This window comes from Eucalyptus grandis, chromosome 5 (assembly GCF_016545825.1).
Source record: "Eucalyptus grandis isolate ANBG69807.140 chromosome 5, ASM1654582v1, whole genome shotgun sequence".
Taxonomy (NCBI): domain Eukaryota; kingdom Viridiplantae; phylum Streptophyta; class Magnoliopsida; order Myrtales; family Myrtaceae; genus Eucalyptus; species Eucalyptus grandis.
This window is the reverse complement of record NC_052616.1, coordinates 61,404,768-61,421,558: the sequence shown is the minus strand read 5'-3', so window position 1 is coordinate 61,421,558 and position 16,791 is coordinate 61,404,768. Positions and strand designations below refer to the sequence as shown.

At 40.6% G+C, this 16,791-nt stretch overlaps 1 protein-coding gene and 1 long non-coding RNA gene across 3 annotated transcripts; one reads left to right on the top strand and one right to left on the bottom strand.

Moving 5' to 3' along the window:
- Window positions 1-5,847: 5,847 nt before the first annotated feature.
- LOC104445770 (laccase-15) lies at window positions 5,848-8,983 on the top strand. Its single transcript, XM_010059694.3, is given in 8 exon segments — window positions 5,848-6,047; window positions 6,539-6,693; window positions 6,770-7,011; window positions 7,112-7,237; window positions 7,439-7,560; window positions 7,562-8,034; window positions 8,225-8,574; window positions 8,680-8,983. Coding segments are annotated over 8 exon segments (1,692 nt in total). The 5' UTR covers window positions 5,848-5,963; the 3' UTR covers window positions 8,820-8,983.
- A 3,344-nt stretch (window positions 8,984-12,327) lies between these two features.
- On the bottom strand, window positions 12,328-13,920 carry LOC120293834. 2 transcript variants are annotated; one of them, XR_005551574.1, is made up of 3 exons: window positions 13,778-13,920; window positions 12,656-12,742; window positions 12,328-12,578 (listed from the first exon to the last, which is right to left on the bottom strand). It is a non-coding gene; the product is annotated as an uncharacterized LOC120293834 (long non-coding RNA). The 2 variants fall into 2 exon arrangements; XR_005551573.1 differs by having other exon boundaries at window positions 12,328-12,515.
- Between the last annotated feature and the right edge of the window lie 2,871 nt (window positions 13,921-16,791).

Here is a 16,791-nt window from a genome sequence, read left to right as displayed (position 1 = left end):
AAAGCATTGTACATTGATAGACACAGAGAATACAAGAAATTATTCTTCCCAAAACCTTGCTCTTCTCCTTTCTCTTTGCTGTCCGTTCCTTACTTGCCTTCACATTCTGACATGGTATCAGAGCTGATGCTTTAAGCTCCATCTTCCGCAATTGATTGCTTTCGAAGCTGCAAGACAGATCAACGTCTTGATTACGAAAGAATCTGTACGAAGGAAGAAGAAACGGAATTTTCTTTACCATGAATCCAGAAGATTTGCTCGCTGGGACAACCGGCGTTCCCTCCACAGGCATTCCCTCCACAGGCGACGTCACACCGATAGGAGAGACACAAGGCCACAGCATCCATGCGACACCTGCAGTTTCCACAACCCAGCAACAAATCCAGACTCAATGGCAAACATACCCGGCTCAGGCGAATATGGGGCAGCCCATTCAGGGCCATCCTTACCAATGGGTACCTTATCCATGGTACGTCGGGCAAGGCCCGAATCCATCATTGCCGGGGGTAACAAGTTACCAGAGCAATGTTCAACCTGACGGGAGTCTACCATCCGCAAGCGGGGCAAACTCAGCCGCCGAGGCAGAACGAATAAACGGGTCTGGAGAAGCGGGTTCCGGAACAAATCCTCATCCGGGATTTTTTAATACGGGTCATGGAACCGGGTTCAATGGGTCGGGTACAGGGACGAATCCCTACCCGAACCTCTCACCCGGATTTTTACCTTTTCCGATTGCAGCCATCACTAGTCGACCGGAGCCAGGCGATCCCCTGCACGTATCAACCGCCGACGGTCCAGAGTTGCGTCTAATTAGCCTGCAACTGACCGGGCCGGAAAAATACAACAAATGGTCGCAAGACTTCCGGCGGGCCCTCGTCACAAAAGATAAAGACGGTTTCCTTGACGGAACCGTACCTGTTCCGACGGATGAAAGGCTGGCGAGGCACTGGCGAAAGTGCAATCACCTGATCCGCACCTGGATCGGCAACTGCGTCTCGCCAGACGTCGCAGCAGGCCTCCCACCGACGGAAGATTCAAAAACCATGTGGGACAACATAAAGGAAATGTATGGGAAGCTCGACCGAGCAAAATTTTTTTGTCTCATGCAGGAATTAACAGATCTCAAGCAAGGAAACATGTCCGTCACAGCGATTTACAACAAACTGTCATCGCTCTGGAACGAGCTCGAGGCCACAGAAGAAAAACTCGAGGGACCTCCCGAAACCCTCAGGCAGTATAAATCCATCAAAGAGAGGGAGAAATCCACCCGATTTCTCTTGATATTGAACGAAACATACCTAACATTTCGTTCGCAGATCCTGGCGATGGATCCCGTGCCACCCCTCGGCCGGATTTTTCAGCTCGCTGTCCAGGAAGAAAGCCAACGGCTCACAGCACCGGAGCAAGCACGAGGAGGCGAAGCCGTCGCCCTCGCTCTTCGCGGAGATCGCCGCGGAAGGGAATCGGGGGCGAGAACCCTAGCCCGGGAGAGAGAAATTCGCGAGGGGCTAGGGTTCGCAAATGCGGACAAAACCCTTAAAAGGGAAGGCGCCTACGGTGGAGATTCGCTCCGGAGATCTGACGGCCTGGATTTCCCGCGGAGATCTGACGGCCTGGATTTCCCGCGGAGATCTGACGGCCTGGATTTAACACGTCGATCCGACGGTCCGCAAGCGGTCGATCTATACGGTGCATCGGACGGTGGAGATAATTCCACGATTAAATCATCCGACGGCCAATTTTATTCCGCATCAGTTCGAAATTTCGGACAAAATTCCAGGGGAAGAGGTAAATTATACTGTGAGCATTGCAAACGTCCCCATCATACCATAGAAAATTGTTGGAAATTGCATGGAAAACCAGGAGAAAAAGAAAAAAAGAAAGGGTATTCTGCAGCTTACCAGGTGATTGGACCTACTGGATCAAGTAGTGACCGACCAATTTCTTATGGACAATATCAGCAGTTAATGCAGGCATTACAGAAAGCTGAAATTGGAAATAAAGGAGGCAGTTTCTCAGGTATATCCCATTGCCTGATTAATTCAATTTCAAAGAAGGCATGGATAGTTGACTCAGGAGCAAGTGACCATATCATTTGTGATATAAATTTTTTCTCACAAGTGCATAAGAAATTGGACACGCCGATTTCTGTACAACTCCCAAATGGGAATATTACTCATGTCACAAAGACAGGAACTGTCCAACTTAGCTCCCAAATTATCCTGAAAAATGTCTTATATGTCCCACAATTTCAGTTCAATCCGATTTCCGTATCCAAAGTCTGCAAAGAAAATTCCTGTCAAATACTTTTCAATGCTGACACATGTTTTTTCCAGGCCCTTTCGACTGGGAAATTGATGGGCTTGGGTAGTCTTTCTGAAGGTTTATATTTCTGGACCAGTGTTCCAAGTCATTTAGATTTGAAGTCAATTCTTTTCAATAAGTTATCATTGTGTAATGCTATTGCCAATGATAAAGACTTTCTTTCACATTCAAGGATGGGGCATAGTATTTATTTTCCATATTCAAAATGTCCTATCTGTCCTCTTGCAAAAAAACCTCGCACATCTTTCCCTTTACATACCAAGCGTTCCACTACTATACTTTCTTTGATTCATGTGGATGTCTGGGGACCGTATCACACAACACATCGTGATGGTTCCCGATATTTTCTTACAATTGTGGATGATCATTCTCGGGCTACATGGCTATTCTTGATGCAATCAAAATCTCAAGTTCCATCTCATTTGAAAACGTTCATCGCAATGACTAAAAATCAATTCGGAAAGTCGATTCAGCGAATACGAACTGACAATGGGAAAGAATTTTTTAGTCATGAATGCAGATCACTTTTCTTGCTTCATGGCATTCTACATGAAAGCTCTTGCATCTATACTCCACAACAGAATGGAGTAGTGGAACGTAAGCATCGTCACTTGCTGGAGGTTGCACGAGCTTTGAAGTTTCAGGGATCTGTTCCGGCAATATATTGGGGAGATTGTGTCCTCACTGCAGCCTATCTCATCAACCGTATGCCTACTCGGATATTAGCTGGTAAATCACCTTTTGAACTACTTTATGGAAAGAAACCAACAATAGATCATCTTCGAGTTTTTGGTTGTCTTTGTTATATTGCAACTATGGGACCTCGCGACAAGATGAGTCCACGTGCCAAGAGGTGTATTTTCATGGGTTATCCTACCTTACAAAAAGGTTATTATGTCCTGGATCCATCCACAGGAGAATTTTTCGTGAGCAGGGATATCATATTTCACGAAACAATCTTTCCATTTCGAGCATCTCCAGAGGATTTGGATATCTCCAATAGTCCTCATCTTTCCTCGATTGAGGAAAATATATCTCCTGAATATTTTCTAGCAGTATCACCAGGACAAGTCATTCCACCTTCCTCAGTTGATCAGTCGACTCAGCAGGCCATATTGGAAAGAGACTCTGCTCTTCCAATCAACAATGAATATGATTCTGGCGAACAAATCACAAATAATGCTGCGGAAGTATCCTCACCCCCACCACCAACGGATCATCCACGTCGTTTGGGGCGAGCTACGAAACCACCAGCATGGACAAAAGACTATGTCTGCGCCTCACTGAATGGACCAGGTATTCACTATCCAATATCTTCATATGTCTCCTTTGACAAACTCTCGTCAGAGCATAGATGTTGCGTTAGTAATATATCAGATGAGAAAGAACCGTCTAGTTATCATGAGGCATCCATAGATCCAAAGTGGCAAAAGGCCATGGAAGCAGAATTACAGGCCTTATTTGATAATCACACATGGGAAATAGTTCCTTTGCCCTCAAATCGGAAATCCATAGGATGCAAATGGGTTTATAAAGTAAAGTATAGAGCTGATGGATCCATTGAACGCTACAAAGCTCGACTAGTAGCCAAGGGATATACGCAACGAGAAGGTTTCGACTATCATGAAACTTTTTCACCTGTTGCTAAAGATGTCACCGTCCGCTCTTTCTTATCAGTTGCAGCCATCCATGATTGGACGTTGCACCAAATGGACGTTCATAACGCTTTTCTTCATGGTGATCTAGATGAAGAAATTTACATGGATATTCCTCAGGGCTTACGGAGACAGGGGGAGAATAAAGTATGTCGTCTCCGCAAATCCCTTTATGGGCTGAAACAAACTTCTAGACAATGGTATGCTAAATTTGCCAATGCTCTCATCGGTGCAAACTTCAAAACGGTCAAAGTATGATCATGCCTTATTTACATGGACCAAAGGTACGTCATCTATTTACTTGATGATCTATGTAGATGACATTCTTATCATGGGGAATGATGAAGTTGCAATCAAGAGCCTAAAGAAATATTTACATACTACATTCCATATAAAAGATCTGGGAGCACCAAAATATTTCCTTGGGATTGAGATCGCCCGATCTCATTAAGGAATTTCTCTCAGTCAGAGGAAGTTTGTATTGGAAATTATTTCAGAGGCCGGTTTATCAGGATGCAGGCCAGCTGTCATTCCAATCGAGCAGAACATCAGATTGACTACAGCAGACCACACTGGAGGAATTTCTCAGGATGATCCTATATTACAGGATCCGACGAGTTATCAAAAGCTCGTTGGAAAACTGATTTATCTAACTATGACCAGGCCTGATATATCATATGCAGTGCAGAATCTTAGCCAATTTATGCACAAACCAAAGGAATCCCATATGAATGCCGCTCTAAAGGTCGTAAAGTATTTGAAGGGATGTCCAGGACTCGGGATACTTCTATCTAGAAGATGCAACATGGAAATGACAGCATACTGTGATGCAGACTATGCAACGTGTCCTATGAGTCGAAGGTCCATAACTGGATTTTGCATTAAGTTGGGAGACTCTCTTCTTTCGTGGAAAACCAAGAAGCAAGCAACAGTTTCTCTATCTTCAGCTGAAGCAGAATACAGGGCCATGGCAAAGACCACATGTGAAATTGTGTGGATACGAGGATTACTTGGTGATCTCGGAATACACCTAAAAGGTCCGACGAAGTTATTTTGCGACAATGAATCAGCTTTGAAACTTGCGGCAAATCCTGTAATGCACGAGAGGACCAAGCACATAGAAGTAGATTGCCATTTCACTCGGGAGAAGATTCAAGAAGGAATAATCGAGACAAGAGGGATTGGAACTACTGAACAACCTGCATATGTATTCACCAAGGCCCTATGTCAAAGACAACATGCATATCTACTGAACAAGCTAAGTGTCTTGGACATCTACAAGCCACCAGCTTGAGGGGGAGTGTTGGAAGATATGCAAAAGATTCTGAAAGTATATTGGGAATTGATTGATTACATAGAATCAATCTTATATTAGATTGATTCGTAGAATATTACATTGCCTTTTTCTTTGTGTATACACTTTGTAATATAAACGGCAAAGCCTTGTACATTGACAGACACAGAGAATACAAGAAATTATTCTTCCCAAAACCTTGCTCTTCTCCTTTCTCTTTGCTGTCCGTTCCTTACTTGCCTTCACATTCTGACATTTCTTGCCCGCATGACTAAGTAAGTCGTGGGAAGTTCATCGGCTCGTTCCTCAGCAGCGCTCCTTAGCCGATCTTCTTCTTCTTTGTGGAAACACGGGGAAAATGAGCACGAGCCTTTTAAAGACAAATGCTGGTTTTTCCTTTCTTTAACTTTTATTGGCTGTAATGTCGAGGACACGTGTCTTTGCGGGAAATCCGACGACTTCATTTTCATGTGGGGCAGACAGCGAGCATCTCGACAGAGAACCTAATATGAAAAGAAGTTCCCTATAAAGAGCACCCTTCAATGGAAGGTGAAGGTCACAAGAAGAAAGAGGCCGAGCGAAACACAAGTCCCCTCTTTTGTTCTGGATCAAGTGATTCGTACAAGTTCGTTTTTGTCTTGTTGAGAGAGAGAGAGAGAGAGCGAGAGAGAGAGAGGGAGACAGAGACGATGGGCAGATTTCTAGGGTTTGGGTTCACTCTGACCCTGCTCTTTTGCATGGCTCAAGGCAAAGTCCTCCACTATGATTTCGTGGTGAGTAGGAACATCTCCTTGTTGAGCACTTTTAAGTGTTTTTTTTTTTTGGGCCATACAGATCATTTAGCGACTGCTAGCGCATTTGTATAAAGTTTTACGATCTCATGATTCGTAGATGTTATTGTAGATCTTCACATCTAGATCTGGAGCTAGTTAGATCTTGGACTATGCTCGAGGCCGAGTATTACGGCATTCATATACCAAAACTACATGCATTTTTCTGATGATTTTATCTTCTTGAGAGTTTGGTAGTAATCCCTAAATATTTACAGTTGTATAATTTATTTATTTATTTATTCATTTGGGAAGTGATCTCCAACCCATTTGGGTCTTTATTCTGGAAGCAAGTGCAGACGCCGGCCCCTAAATTAGTTAATGTTATTTGTAGGCTGCGGTACACCGAAACGCTTCGGCATCAATTTAATAAGAGATATTACTTAAGATGTTTGACGGTCCAATTTTAAAGGATGATTTTTTATTTGTTGCAGGTAAAGGAGACACCTATTAAGATGTTGTGTGAGACGAATCGCTCTGTATTGACTGTGAATGGTTTATTTCCTGGACCGGAGATCCGTGCTCACAAGGGTGACACCATCTACGTCAATGTTACCAACATAGGACCTTATGGAGTCACTATTCATTGGTAAAAATAAAACCACCCTTCCTCCACCGTAACCCTCCCTCCTCTCTGTCCTTCCTAATATTGTCCACACATGCAGGCATGGAGTGAGACAAATAAGGTATCCCTGGTCTGATGGCCCGGAGAACATCACGCAATGCCCAATCCCTTCGAACTCAAGCTTCCTTCAGAAAGTCATACTCACTGAAGAAGAAGGCACACTATGGTGGCATGCTCATAGCGATTGGACACGGGCTACTGTACATGGCCCTATAATCATTTTGCCTGTCAATGACACCAACTACCCTTACAAGTTTGATGAACAACACACAATTGTGATTGGTATTCTACTTAAACGATAGAATTAAGTTTTTCACTTAATCAAACATGCACAAGTAATCGCTTGAATTGTTTTTCTTAACAAAACTAATTTGGCACGCAGCTGAATGGTATGCGAGAGATACAAAGGCTATAATCGATGATGCTCTTGCAACTGGAGGCGATCCAGACTTGTCTGTGGCCTATACCATCAATGGTCAACCAGGAGATAGTTACCCATGCTCTAATGGTATGAATTCTAGTGTGTACTTATGAGTATGATATATGCTATTTTTTAAAAAGAAAAGCTCGTATTCATAGGTAATGAAATGAAACCTTTTTACTCTATATTAATGAAATGAGATCTTGCAAAATTGTTATTCCTTATATGTAATCAAGATCTATAATAATACTTTTAATATGGTGCTTTTCTTTTTTTAATCTTCCGTAGGGTCAACATACAATATAACAGTTGTGCAAGGAAAAACGTATCTCTTCCGGCTCATCCACTCTGGGATGAATGAAGAGATGTTCTTCGGCATAGCCAAGCACAATCTTACTGTGGTTGGAATGGATGGATGGAGCTTATTTGAAGCCGCTTAAGACCAATTACCTCATGATAACTCCTGGTCAAACAATGGATGTTTTGGTAACTGCAAACCAAGCCCTCGGTCGCTACTACATGGAATTCAGTCCGTTCGTGGATACCAATGCCCCGTCCAATTACAACGTCACGAGGGCGATATTTCAATACAATGGCAGTTATAACCACTCGGAGACTCCTTTGTCACCCGAGCTTCCAGGTGTTACGAACAAGAGTGATGCTGGAAACTTCACTGTTCAGTTGAGGAGTTTGAACAGCAAAGAATATCCATCTACAGTTCCAACCAAAATCACTAGGAACATTACGATCACAGTGTCTGTGAATCAACAGCCATGTCCTGCTAATACAACATGTACCGGTCCACAGGGCACCATTCATTCAGCAAGCTTGAACAACATAAGTTTTTGGGCTCCATCGATTAGCATTCTCCAAGCATACTACAAGTATGTAAATCACTAGACCTTCTCATTTTGATCATATTTGTTAGTATCTTAGACTAATAGAGTTGATTCGGGTTGAAATATTCTTCAAATTGAACCGATTTAAAGGGTTTAAACCTTCACTGTCTTAAAGCGAAGGCATAATTCAACATCTAAATGTTTCTATAACATTTTGTTTGTGTGGTGCGTGCAGCAATCTCCAAGGAGTCTACAACAAAACTTTTCCGGATACACCACCTTTTGTTTTCGACTACACCGGGAATGTATCAGCCTTAGGAGAAGCTGCCAATGTGAGCACCGAAGTGTTGATGATTAACTATAATGAGGAGGTCGAAATAAGATTCCAGGGGACCAATTTTGGAGCAGCAGAGAATCACCCCATGCATTTACATGGCTACAGCTTTTATGTCGTCGGAATGGGCGATGGAAATTTCAGCAACTCCTATGTATCGCAGTATAATACAGTCGATCCGCCTTACGTTAACACCGTCGGACTCCCCAAAAATGGGTGGACAGCCATCAGATTCAAAGCCGATAATCCTGGTAATATAATTTATCAATAGAAACGCATATAAACATATAGTTTGCACGGATTTATACTTGTATATGAATACATTTGACAGATTATTCTTTTACGGCTGCTTGTAGGGGTGTGGTTCATGCACTGTCACTTGGAACGCCATGCAAGCTGGGGGATGGACACGGTCATTGTCGTTGGAGATGGGGCGAAAAAACATCAGAAGGTGCTGCCCCCGCCCAAAGACATGCCTCCTTGTTCCGTGTCTTGATCAGGATATTGTTTGCTTTGAGATCATTGCTACGGCAACGGCCATTGATATACCAATGGAAATAAATCATCTCTCCTGCGTGGCGAATTTTTCAATTCTGGATCATTGAAATAAGCTTTGACTTTAACATATGTTTCGGCATGTGAAAAGTTTATGTTCGATTCAAAATAATGTATTCTTTTGTGCCGTAAATTATTAAAAATTTGTTTGTACATCAATAGAGGCGAAATATTCAATGATATTGACTAAAAGGACCATTCACCATCAGTTAATAATAATATGTCATACAAAAATCCTATAAATAAATCAATTTGATGTGTAAAAGAGCACATGTAGTTAACAGCGTCAAAGCCCAAAATGGATGCCAACTTGCGATGTTGACATGGAAGGAGTCGATGAAACTTGCGATATTGACGTAAATAAATCAACTTGCGATGCCAATTTGACATGCTTTAGATAAGGTTTTTTTTTGTTAGGTCTTCAATGGAGGTGTGCATGATGGAAATCGGTTTTTGAATTCGTTTATAAAATTGGAAATATTTCTTATGGGATCTCTTCAGCTGACGGAAGGAGGAATGAAGATATCATATCACATTCTCTATGCTGAAAGAGAAAGCTACTGGAAGTTGCGATGATTGTTCACAACCCATCAAAATAATAAGTTGAACATCATCGTGGATGTATGAGGATGATTGTTGGCAAGAGAAATTATTTGAAAATAATCAACTAATTTTAATCAGCTCTTTGTGGGAAATCTTCAATTTGATTGCGACGTTAGGCTATTGAATGTACTCGGGATAAAGAATCAATCACATGATTGAAAATTTGTGCAAATTTTGTCTTTTCTTTGGAACCTTGTGTCTAAAGAAGGTCGTATCACATATCGAACTTTGGATTGACCTTGTCCGCTCGGATTTGTCGCGGTTAAATCTACTTCTTGAACGAGATTGTCGGCATGATTATTATTAGAACTATAATAATTTAAGTTACTAGAAACAAGAGTAGGTTTGCTATAATTTACCGTCAATCAGTAAAATTAGTATACTAGATAACGTGACAAACTATGAGCAGTGAACTTTATAATTTGTTCCGACCAAAAAGTATTAAAAAAACTTTGTAAATTTTCTGCACTATTCTTAAAAGAAAAAGATTGCTCACTTAACTTTAAGATGATATCAACTATCATAGAATAATTAAAAGTGTGCGCATGTGTTGCTTGGAATTTATGTCATTAGGAAGCACCTATAAAAAGTGCTTTATTAAATTATATTGTCTACTTTGACAGTTGGACTTAATCAAATAACTATAAGATACATACCTAATTTAATTACAACCACTCGTTAAATTTTAAAACAATACTTCCACTTATTTAGCCAAAAGATGTGGTCCCTTTATGATCATTCCAGTTGTCAAAAGATAAATCTTTTGCGTTCCAACCATAGTGTCACCAAGTTGTGAATAAACTCTTGTTTTATAAGAGGGTGGGAAAAAATATTGCAAATTGAAGGGGAGTGGTTGAGTAGATACCCAAAAAAGAACACTCATTTCATCATTAGTTCAAAGTACAAAATTAATATTTTAAAAAGGTCGGGGACCTTTGTCTTGCAACAGTTGATCTTCTTTGTGGAAACAGATAGTAGAAAGGGCCCAAACGACATCGCACATTTCTTTCCCCTTGCAAAAGCCGATCTTCTTCTGAGTATACACATCCGACCTTGATCTTATGAATATGTCAAATGAAGTCTTTTCTCAATTTCCACCGCCATCTTTAAATTTTTATGATAAGTGTCTCAAAAGTCCTAAAACTTATTATAATCCAGTCTCAAAACTTTATCAAATTGATACAATGAAGTCCTTCTGCTTATTCCATCTATTTTGGCTAAAAGAAATGTTGGTGTGATTTTTCTATTACTTTCTAAAGACATGTGACGTCTACTAAACGCCACAGTAGAAAAAAGATTTGAATTTAAAAGCACAGATTGATTTTGATGAAAGAAATTACCAAAAATATGGGTATATCAAAATTGGGTCCTAAAGGATCAACAAGAGAAATTAACAGGATTTTATTGGAGAAATTGGGCGGATACCCGAGATTTTTTAAAGGATCAACACACACAAATGGAACATGAACTTTGTAGAAGGAAAAAAGTACTATCTTGACCACAAGCTCAAGACCAAGTTCACATGGCCGCGCTCATGCTCACCCAGTTATTTTGGTCGAACATGGTCAAGCTTGAGCGGCCATGGTTGAATTTGGTGAAACTCAAGTGGCCATGGTCGCAAGCTCTAGTAGAAGTAACCTTCGGATTCCATTTAAATTGCAATGCAACCAACTGATCTCTCTATTGCCGACGTCGAATTTGCACTCAATAAAGTAGTGAACTTTGCAAATTGTTACGACCAAAATAATTAAATAAAAGAAACTTTGTAAATTCTTTTCAATATTTTAAAAAAATAAAATTGCTCACTTAACTTTAAGATGACATCGACTGCCATAAAATAACTAAAGTGCATGCATGGGTCTCTTGGAATTTATGTCATTAGAAGCGCCTAGAAAAAGTGCTTTATTAAATTAAATTACCAACTTTTACAGATGGACTTAATCAAATAACTATAAGATACACGCGTCATTTAATTTCAACCACTTGCTAAATTTTAATAACAATACTTCCACTTATTTAGCCAAAAGATGTGGTCCATTTATGATCATTCCAGTCCATACGAATAACATTGTCAAAAGATAAACATTTAGGGTTCCAACTATAGTGTGACTAAGGTGTGAATGCATTATTTGTACTCTTGTCTTGTAAGAGGCTGGCAAAAGAATATTGCAAATTGGAGGGGGAGGGGTTAGGTAGATACCCAAAAAGGACACTAATATTCTAGGAAGGTCGGGGAACTTTGTCTTGCAAAAGCTGATATTCTCTGAGGAAACGGATCATGGAAGGGGCCCAAACGACGTTGCACATTTCTTTCCCTTTGCAAAAGCTAATCTTCTTCGTGAACATACACATTCGACCTTGATTTTATGAATAGCTTCAGTTTTATTGTTTTTACGACTTTTGTTTTACATCTATGTGGTTGGAATCAACAAAGAATGGTTACAGCGAGCACGCACGCATCTAGAGTGCTAGAGCTAGTTTCCTCTTAATCAATCTCTAAGCAAGCTAACTGATGCACGTTTGATCCGTGTGTAAGCGGGTAAAAAACGAGCTAACTTCTAGAAATAGGATTATAATTTGACCTGATGAAGAGCAACAATGTTTTAAAAGCTTATTTTGCAGTAGTGCTAGAGAAGTCATAACTAGGGGTGTCAATGGGTCGGGTCGGGTCGGGTCTTGTTGTTACCCGACCCGACCCGAAACACAATGGTCACACACTGTGACCCGACCCGAACCGACCCGAAACACATTAGATGGTCTAATGTGTTTCGGGTCGGTTCGGGTCGGGTAGGGTCGGGTCGCTGGGTTTCCTTTCTTCTTCTTCTTCTTCTTTTTTTTTTTTTTTTTTTTTTTTTTCTGGGGTTGGTTAAATCCTTTAAAAAGCTCGAAAATTTGAGGCTGCATATGTAATGGTGACATGAAGAAAAGTCCCCATATTTCTGTTTAGCTTGACTAATCGATTTAAAGTAGCTTTCTTCTCGATGCTTGGAACCAATGCTTCTGTCAAGGACTGTGCTACTTTGATAAATTCAACCTGCATAGACACATTGAAGCCTTTAACACAGCCATCTATTGTATTGATATTCCCACCATAAACCTGCAGACAATGAACATATAAATAAATAAAATGACGTGAAACCTAAGACAACATAAAAGGAGAAGTCCATGAATAACCTTGATCGTTTTTTTCTTGTATAAAGCTTCATAACCATGTTTGTCTAATTCAGGGGCGAAAAACTCCTCGAAATGATCACTTTGAACCTGGAAAAGAAAACATATATGTTTTCAATGTACCAAACATGCCAAAAAGGGAGGAGAAAACTAATAGTCGATCTCCTTCAACCCATGAGGAGGAGGCCTAGTTAACATTCTGTTCTTCCAAACAAAGTAAATCTGATCAACATACATCCTCTTACTATAAACTCGGATGAACGATGGACCGAACTAATTGACTCCTAATGCAATGGACTCCTACCCCGTAAAAACAGGGATGATAAACTATGAAACCCTTGGGAACACAGAGCAAACAACAATCCCTCCAAACTAAAGCAGAAACTGAAAGTCCTGGTTCAGAAAATTCTTGTGGATGGATAAATGCTCTTCGATTGGTTTTACAGAGTTAAACGCACACGTTGTCTCTTTAAGCTACTGCAGAAGTGGCCATCATGAAGACAGAGCAAAAACTTGGATGAATAGAACAAAGCACCAGGCAATTTAAAACTAAACTACGCACCTCACAATGTAATGAGAAATGCCCTTGTTTATATTGAAACAACAAGTAGTGTACATAAAGATGAAATCTAAGAAACATAAGCCCGCGTGAGAGAACATGGAGAGCAGACGACGATGCGCCTAATTTTTCTCATACGCACATTAGTCCGAAAGCCCTATCGTTCATCCAAGTTCAGCTTGACTTCTGAGAGAGAATCTTTTCTCTCTCAGAAGTCAAGCTGCTGCTCTCTCAGAAGTCAAGCTGCCGAATCTCTTCTTTCTTGGCAAACACCAATTACACAAATCCGACGGCAACTCTCCGATTCTTGTTCAGCTTCCTAAATCCAACTCCACCAGACTACTCACCCCATTTCCCGAAATCATCCAAAGCTAAAGAAGACGACGCATAGAGACCCATCAATCATTATGCTATAAATTTCGGCAGAACAAGAACTGCCGCACTCGCTCGACATGAAAACCAGACATCTCGCAGGAAACAAAACAAAATCGAAAACCCAGGAAATCAAGAAGCAGCGGATCAAACCTATATAGAGCGTAATCGAGGACTACAGGGGAGAAGCGAACCTTGAAATTCCACTGGAAGCTGTATCGGAGCTCGGGGTCGAGAGCCGACTCGTCCTCCTCCTCGGCGTCGCCGGCAAAGATCGACAGATTCGGCGGCGGCTAGGGTTCCGACGTTGAGACGAGGGGTGGCGACGGCGACGGCGACGGCGAGGCGGAGGCGCGTCGACGGACGACAACGATTGACTGATTAGGCGGCGGCTAGGGTTCCGGCAATCGTGAGCAACATCGAAGAAGAAGGCTGAGCCGAGAAACATACGTGTTTAGTGTTTATGTTTCTTTGCTTATTTGGGTTTGGGGGTTATTGTGTTTCGGGTCGAAACAATGTTTCCACCCTACCCGACCCTAAACACATATTGTTTGCTTGTTTTATATTTGTCTCTTAAACAATATCAAGACCCGAAACAAGTATAATACTTGTTTCGTGTTCGGGTCGTGTTCGGGTCGGTTCGGGTCGGGTCGGGTCGGGTTTTTCTGACACCCCTAGTCATAACACAGACTAATACTATTTTAATCAATCAATTGTGGATACTACATAATCAATGGTAGAGATGGACTTGATCTATATAATTTATATGTAAGTCATGCAATGTTTTGCTCAGGTCAAGAGTGGCAATGTTTGACATCTAAACACCAATTGCTTAGAAGCAAAACCTAGTCATGACCACTAAGCCGGTGCCCTGCCTAGTTCCTCCATTTCCTGAATTGAAAGCCTTTGCTTTTGCAGTCAATCTAGCCATCTAGGATCCGGTTTTTTCACTAAGTCGGACGGAATCATTGGCTTTGCTTTCAACATCATGATATCATTCACGTTGTCTACTTCTGCATTCTTTACACTAGAAACATGCCCACATAGCAAACATAATTATTACATGAAACACAACATGATCAACTGTATCTAGTCGTCTCACGGAACGTTATAATAAACTAAAGAGCAAGGTTACTTCCATGCAAGCCTGTGTTAATTTAGTCCTCAATCATAGTGATTATCAGGTTAGCCTTGTTATACTTATCTTCTAGTTGTCCCACATGACCTTGTTCTGTGATTCAATCAGTGATAACGCAAGATAATTCCACGAGAACAAGCTCGATGATGCGACAACGGAAGCTCATTTTAAATCTTCCCAACTAACTTTTTTTTTGTCCTCACATTGTTATTATCATGCGATAATACGATCATCAGTGTCCTTCCTAGACTCAGAAAGCAATCACTCCGGTTGGGTTCCGCTAAAAGTTGAAAATTTCATGCCAAAAAGTAGAACACACGTGAGGAATTATTATTATTATTTATTTATATTCGTGAGGAATGATATCCTCGCAACTTAATTAGGGGCGCGTTTGGTAACGTCTCTGTTCAAAATTGTTCCGGGGAATAGAAATTAAAAAAAAACTATTTCGTTCGGGGAACAATTTTTTACTAGAAATACGCGTTTGGTAAACTTGTTCCGGGAATAAAAAATAAATAAAAACACGTTTGGTAAATTTATATTCTTTTTTTGTTTCTTTTAATTTTTTAATATTTTTATTTTATTTTTCCTTTTTCCTTTCTTTTTTCTTTTTTTTTTTTTCTTCTTTTAGCCACGGCAAGGCTCGTGGTTGGGTGAGGCTCGGCCTCGCGGATCTAGGCGAGCTCAAGCTCGCCCCCAAGGCGAGGCCAAGCCTCGCCTGTGGTTGGGCAACGCTCGGCCTTGCCGGGTCGGCGACGCTCGGCGAGGTCGCCGACCCTCAACGGCATCGCCAGCCCTCAACGGCCGGTCACCGGCCATGGCCGAGGCCAGCGACCGACCAAAGAAAGAAGAAGAAGAAAATAAGAAGAGAGAGAAGTGTTTCTTCAAAAGTGTTTCTAGAACAAAAAACAACTTTTTTGTTTCTCATTTCCGTTATTTTTTTTGTTCCGAGAACAAAAGAAACAGATTTTGAACAAAAACGCAAACAAACGCGTTTCTATTTTTTTTTTTTTTTTTGTTCCCTGAACAAAAAAATAAAATTTTGTTCATAAACAAAAGAAAATAACATTACCATGCAGCCCCTAGAATCTCGCATTTTATGAGGTCCATGGTTTTTTATTACATTACGGTACTACTAATTCTTTGAACAATCTTTCATCCAAATTTCCAATTTATAATAAAAATGATTTATATAATCGCCATGGTAAACTCTGGTTTACATCATAAAGATGTCTTAAGTTTTTCTTTTCTTTTCTTTTTTGCCATGATCGTAAGTTCCATTAGTCTCACGGAACTTTTGATAATTTTCGTAGCGCGTTGATTAATTAAAAGGTGCACCATTCTTACTCATTTCTGCTCTGGTGACCTTGTTCTGTGATTCAATCAATGATGACACAAGATAATTCCGCGAGAACAAGCTCAATGATACGACAACGGAAGCTCATTTTAAATCTTCCCAGCTGTTTTTGTCCTCGCATTGTTATTATCATGCGATAGTACGATCATCAGTGTCCTTCCTAGACTCAGAAAGCAATCACTCCGGTTGGGTTCCGCTAAAAGTTGAAAATTTCATGCCAAAAAGTAGAACACTCGTGAGGAATTATTATTATTGTTTATTTATATCCGTGAGGAATTATATCCTCGCAACTTAATTAGAATCTCACATTTTGTGAGGCGCATGGTTTTTTTATTACATTACGGCACTACTAATTCTTTGAACAATCTTTCATCCAAATTTCTAATTTATAATAAAAATGATTTATATAATCACCACGGTAAACTCTAGTTTACATCATAAAGATGTCTTATTATTATATGCTTTGCTATTAAGCTCTGGCAGGTTTTTTCTTTTCTTTTCTTTTTTGCCATGATCGTAAGTTCCATTAGTCTCACGGCACTTTTGATAATTTTCGTAGCACGTTGATTAATTAAAAGGTGCACCATTGTTACTCATTTCTGCTCTGGTACATTGTTTGTATCCGAGGAAGATACGAAGCTCCAAACATGGCGCTCATGTTGTGAGAAACGTGTTTTTTCGGTTTCTTGTACAAACATGAAATCACGCCTTGT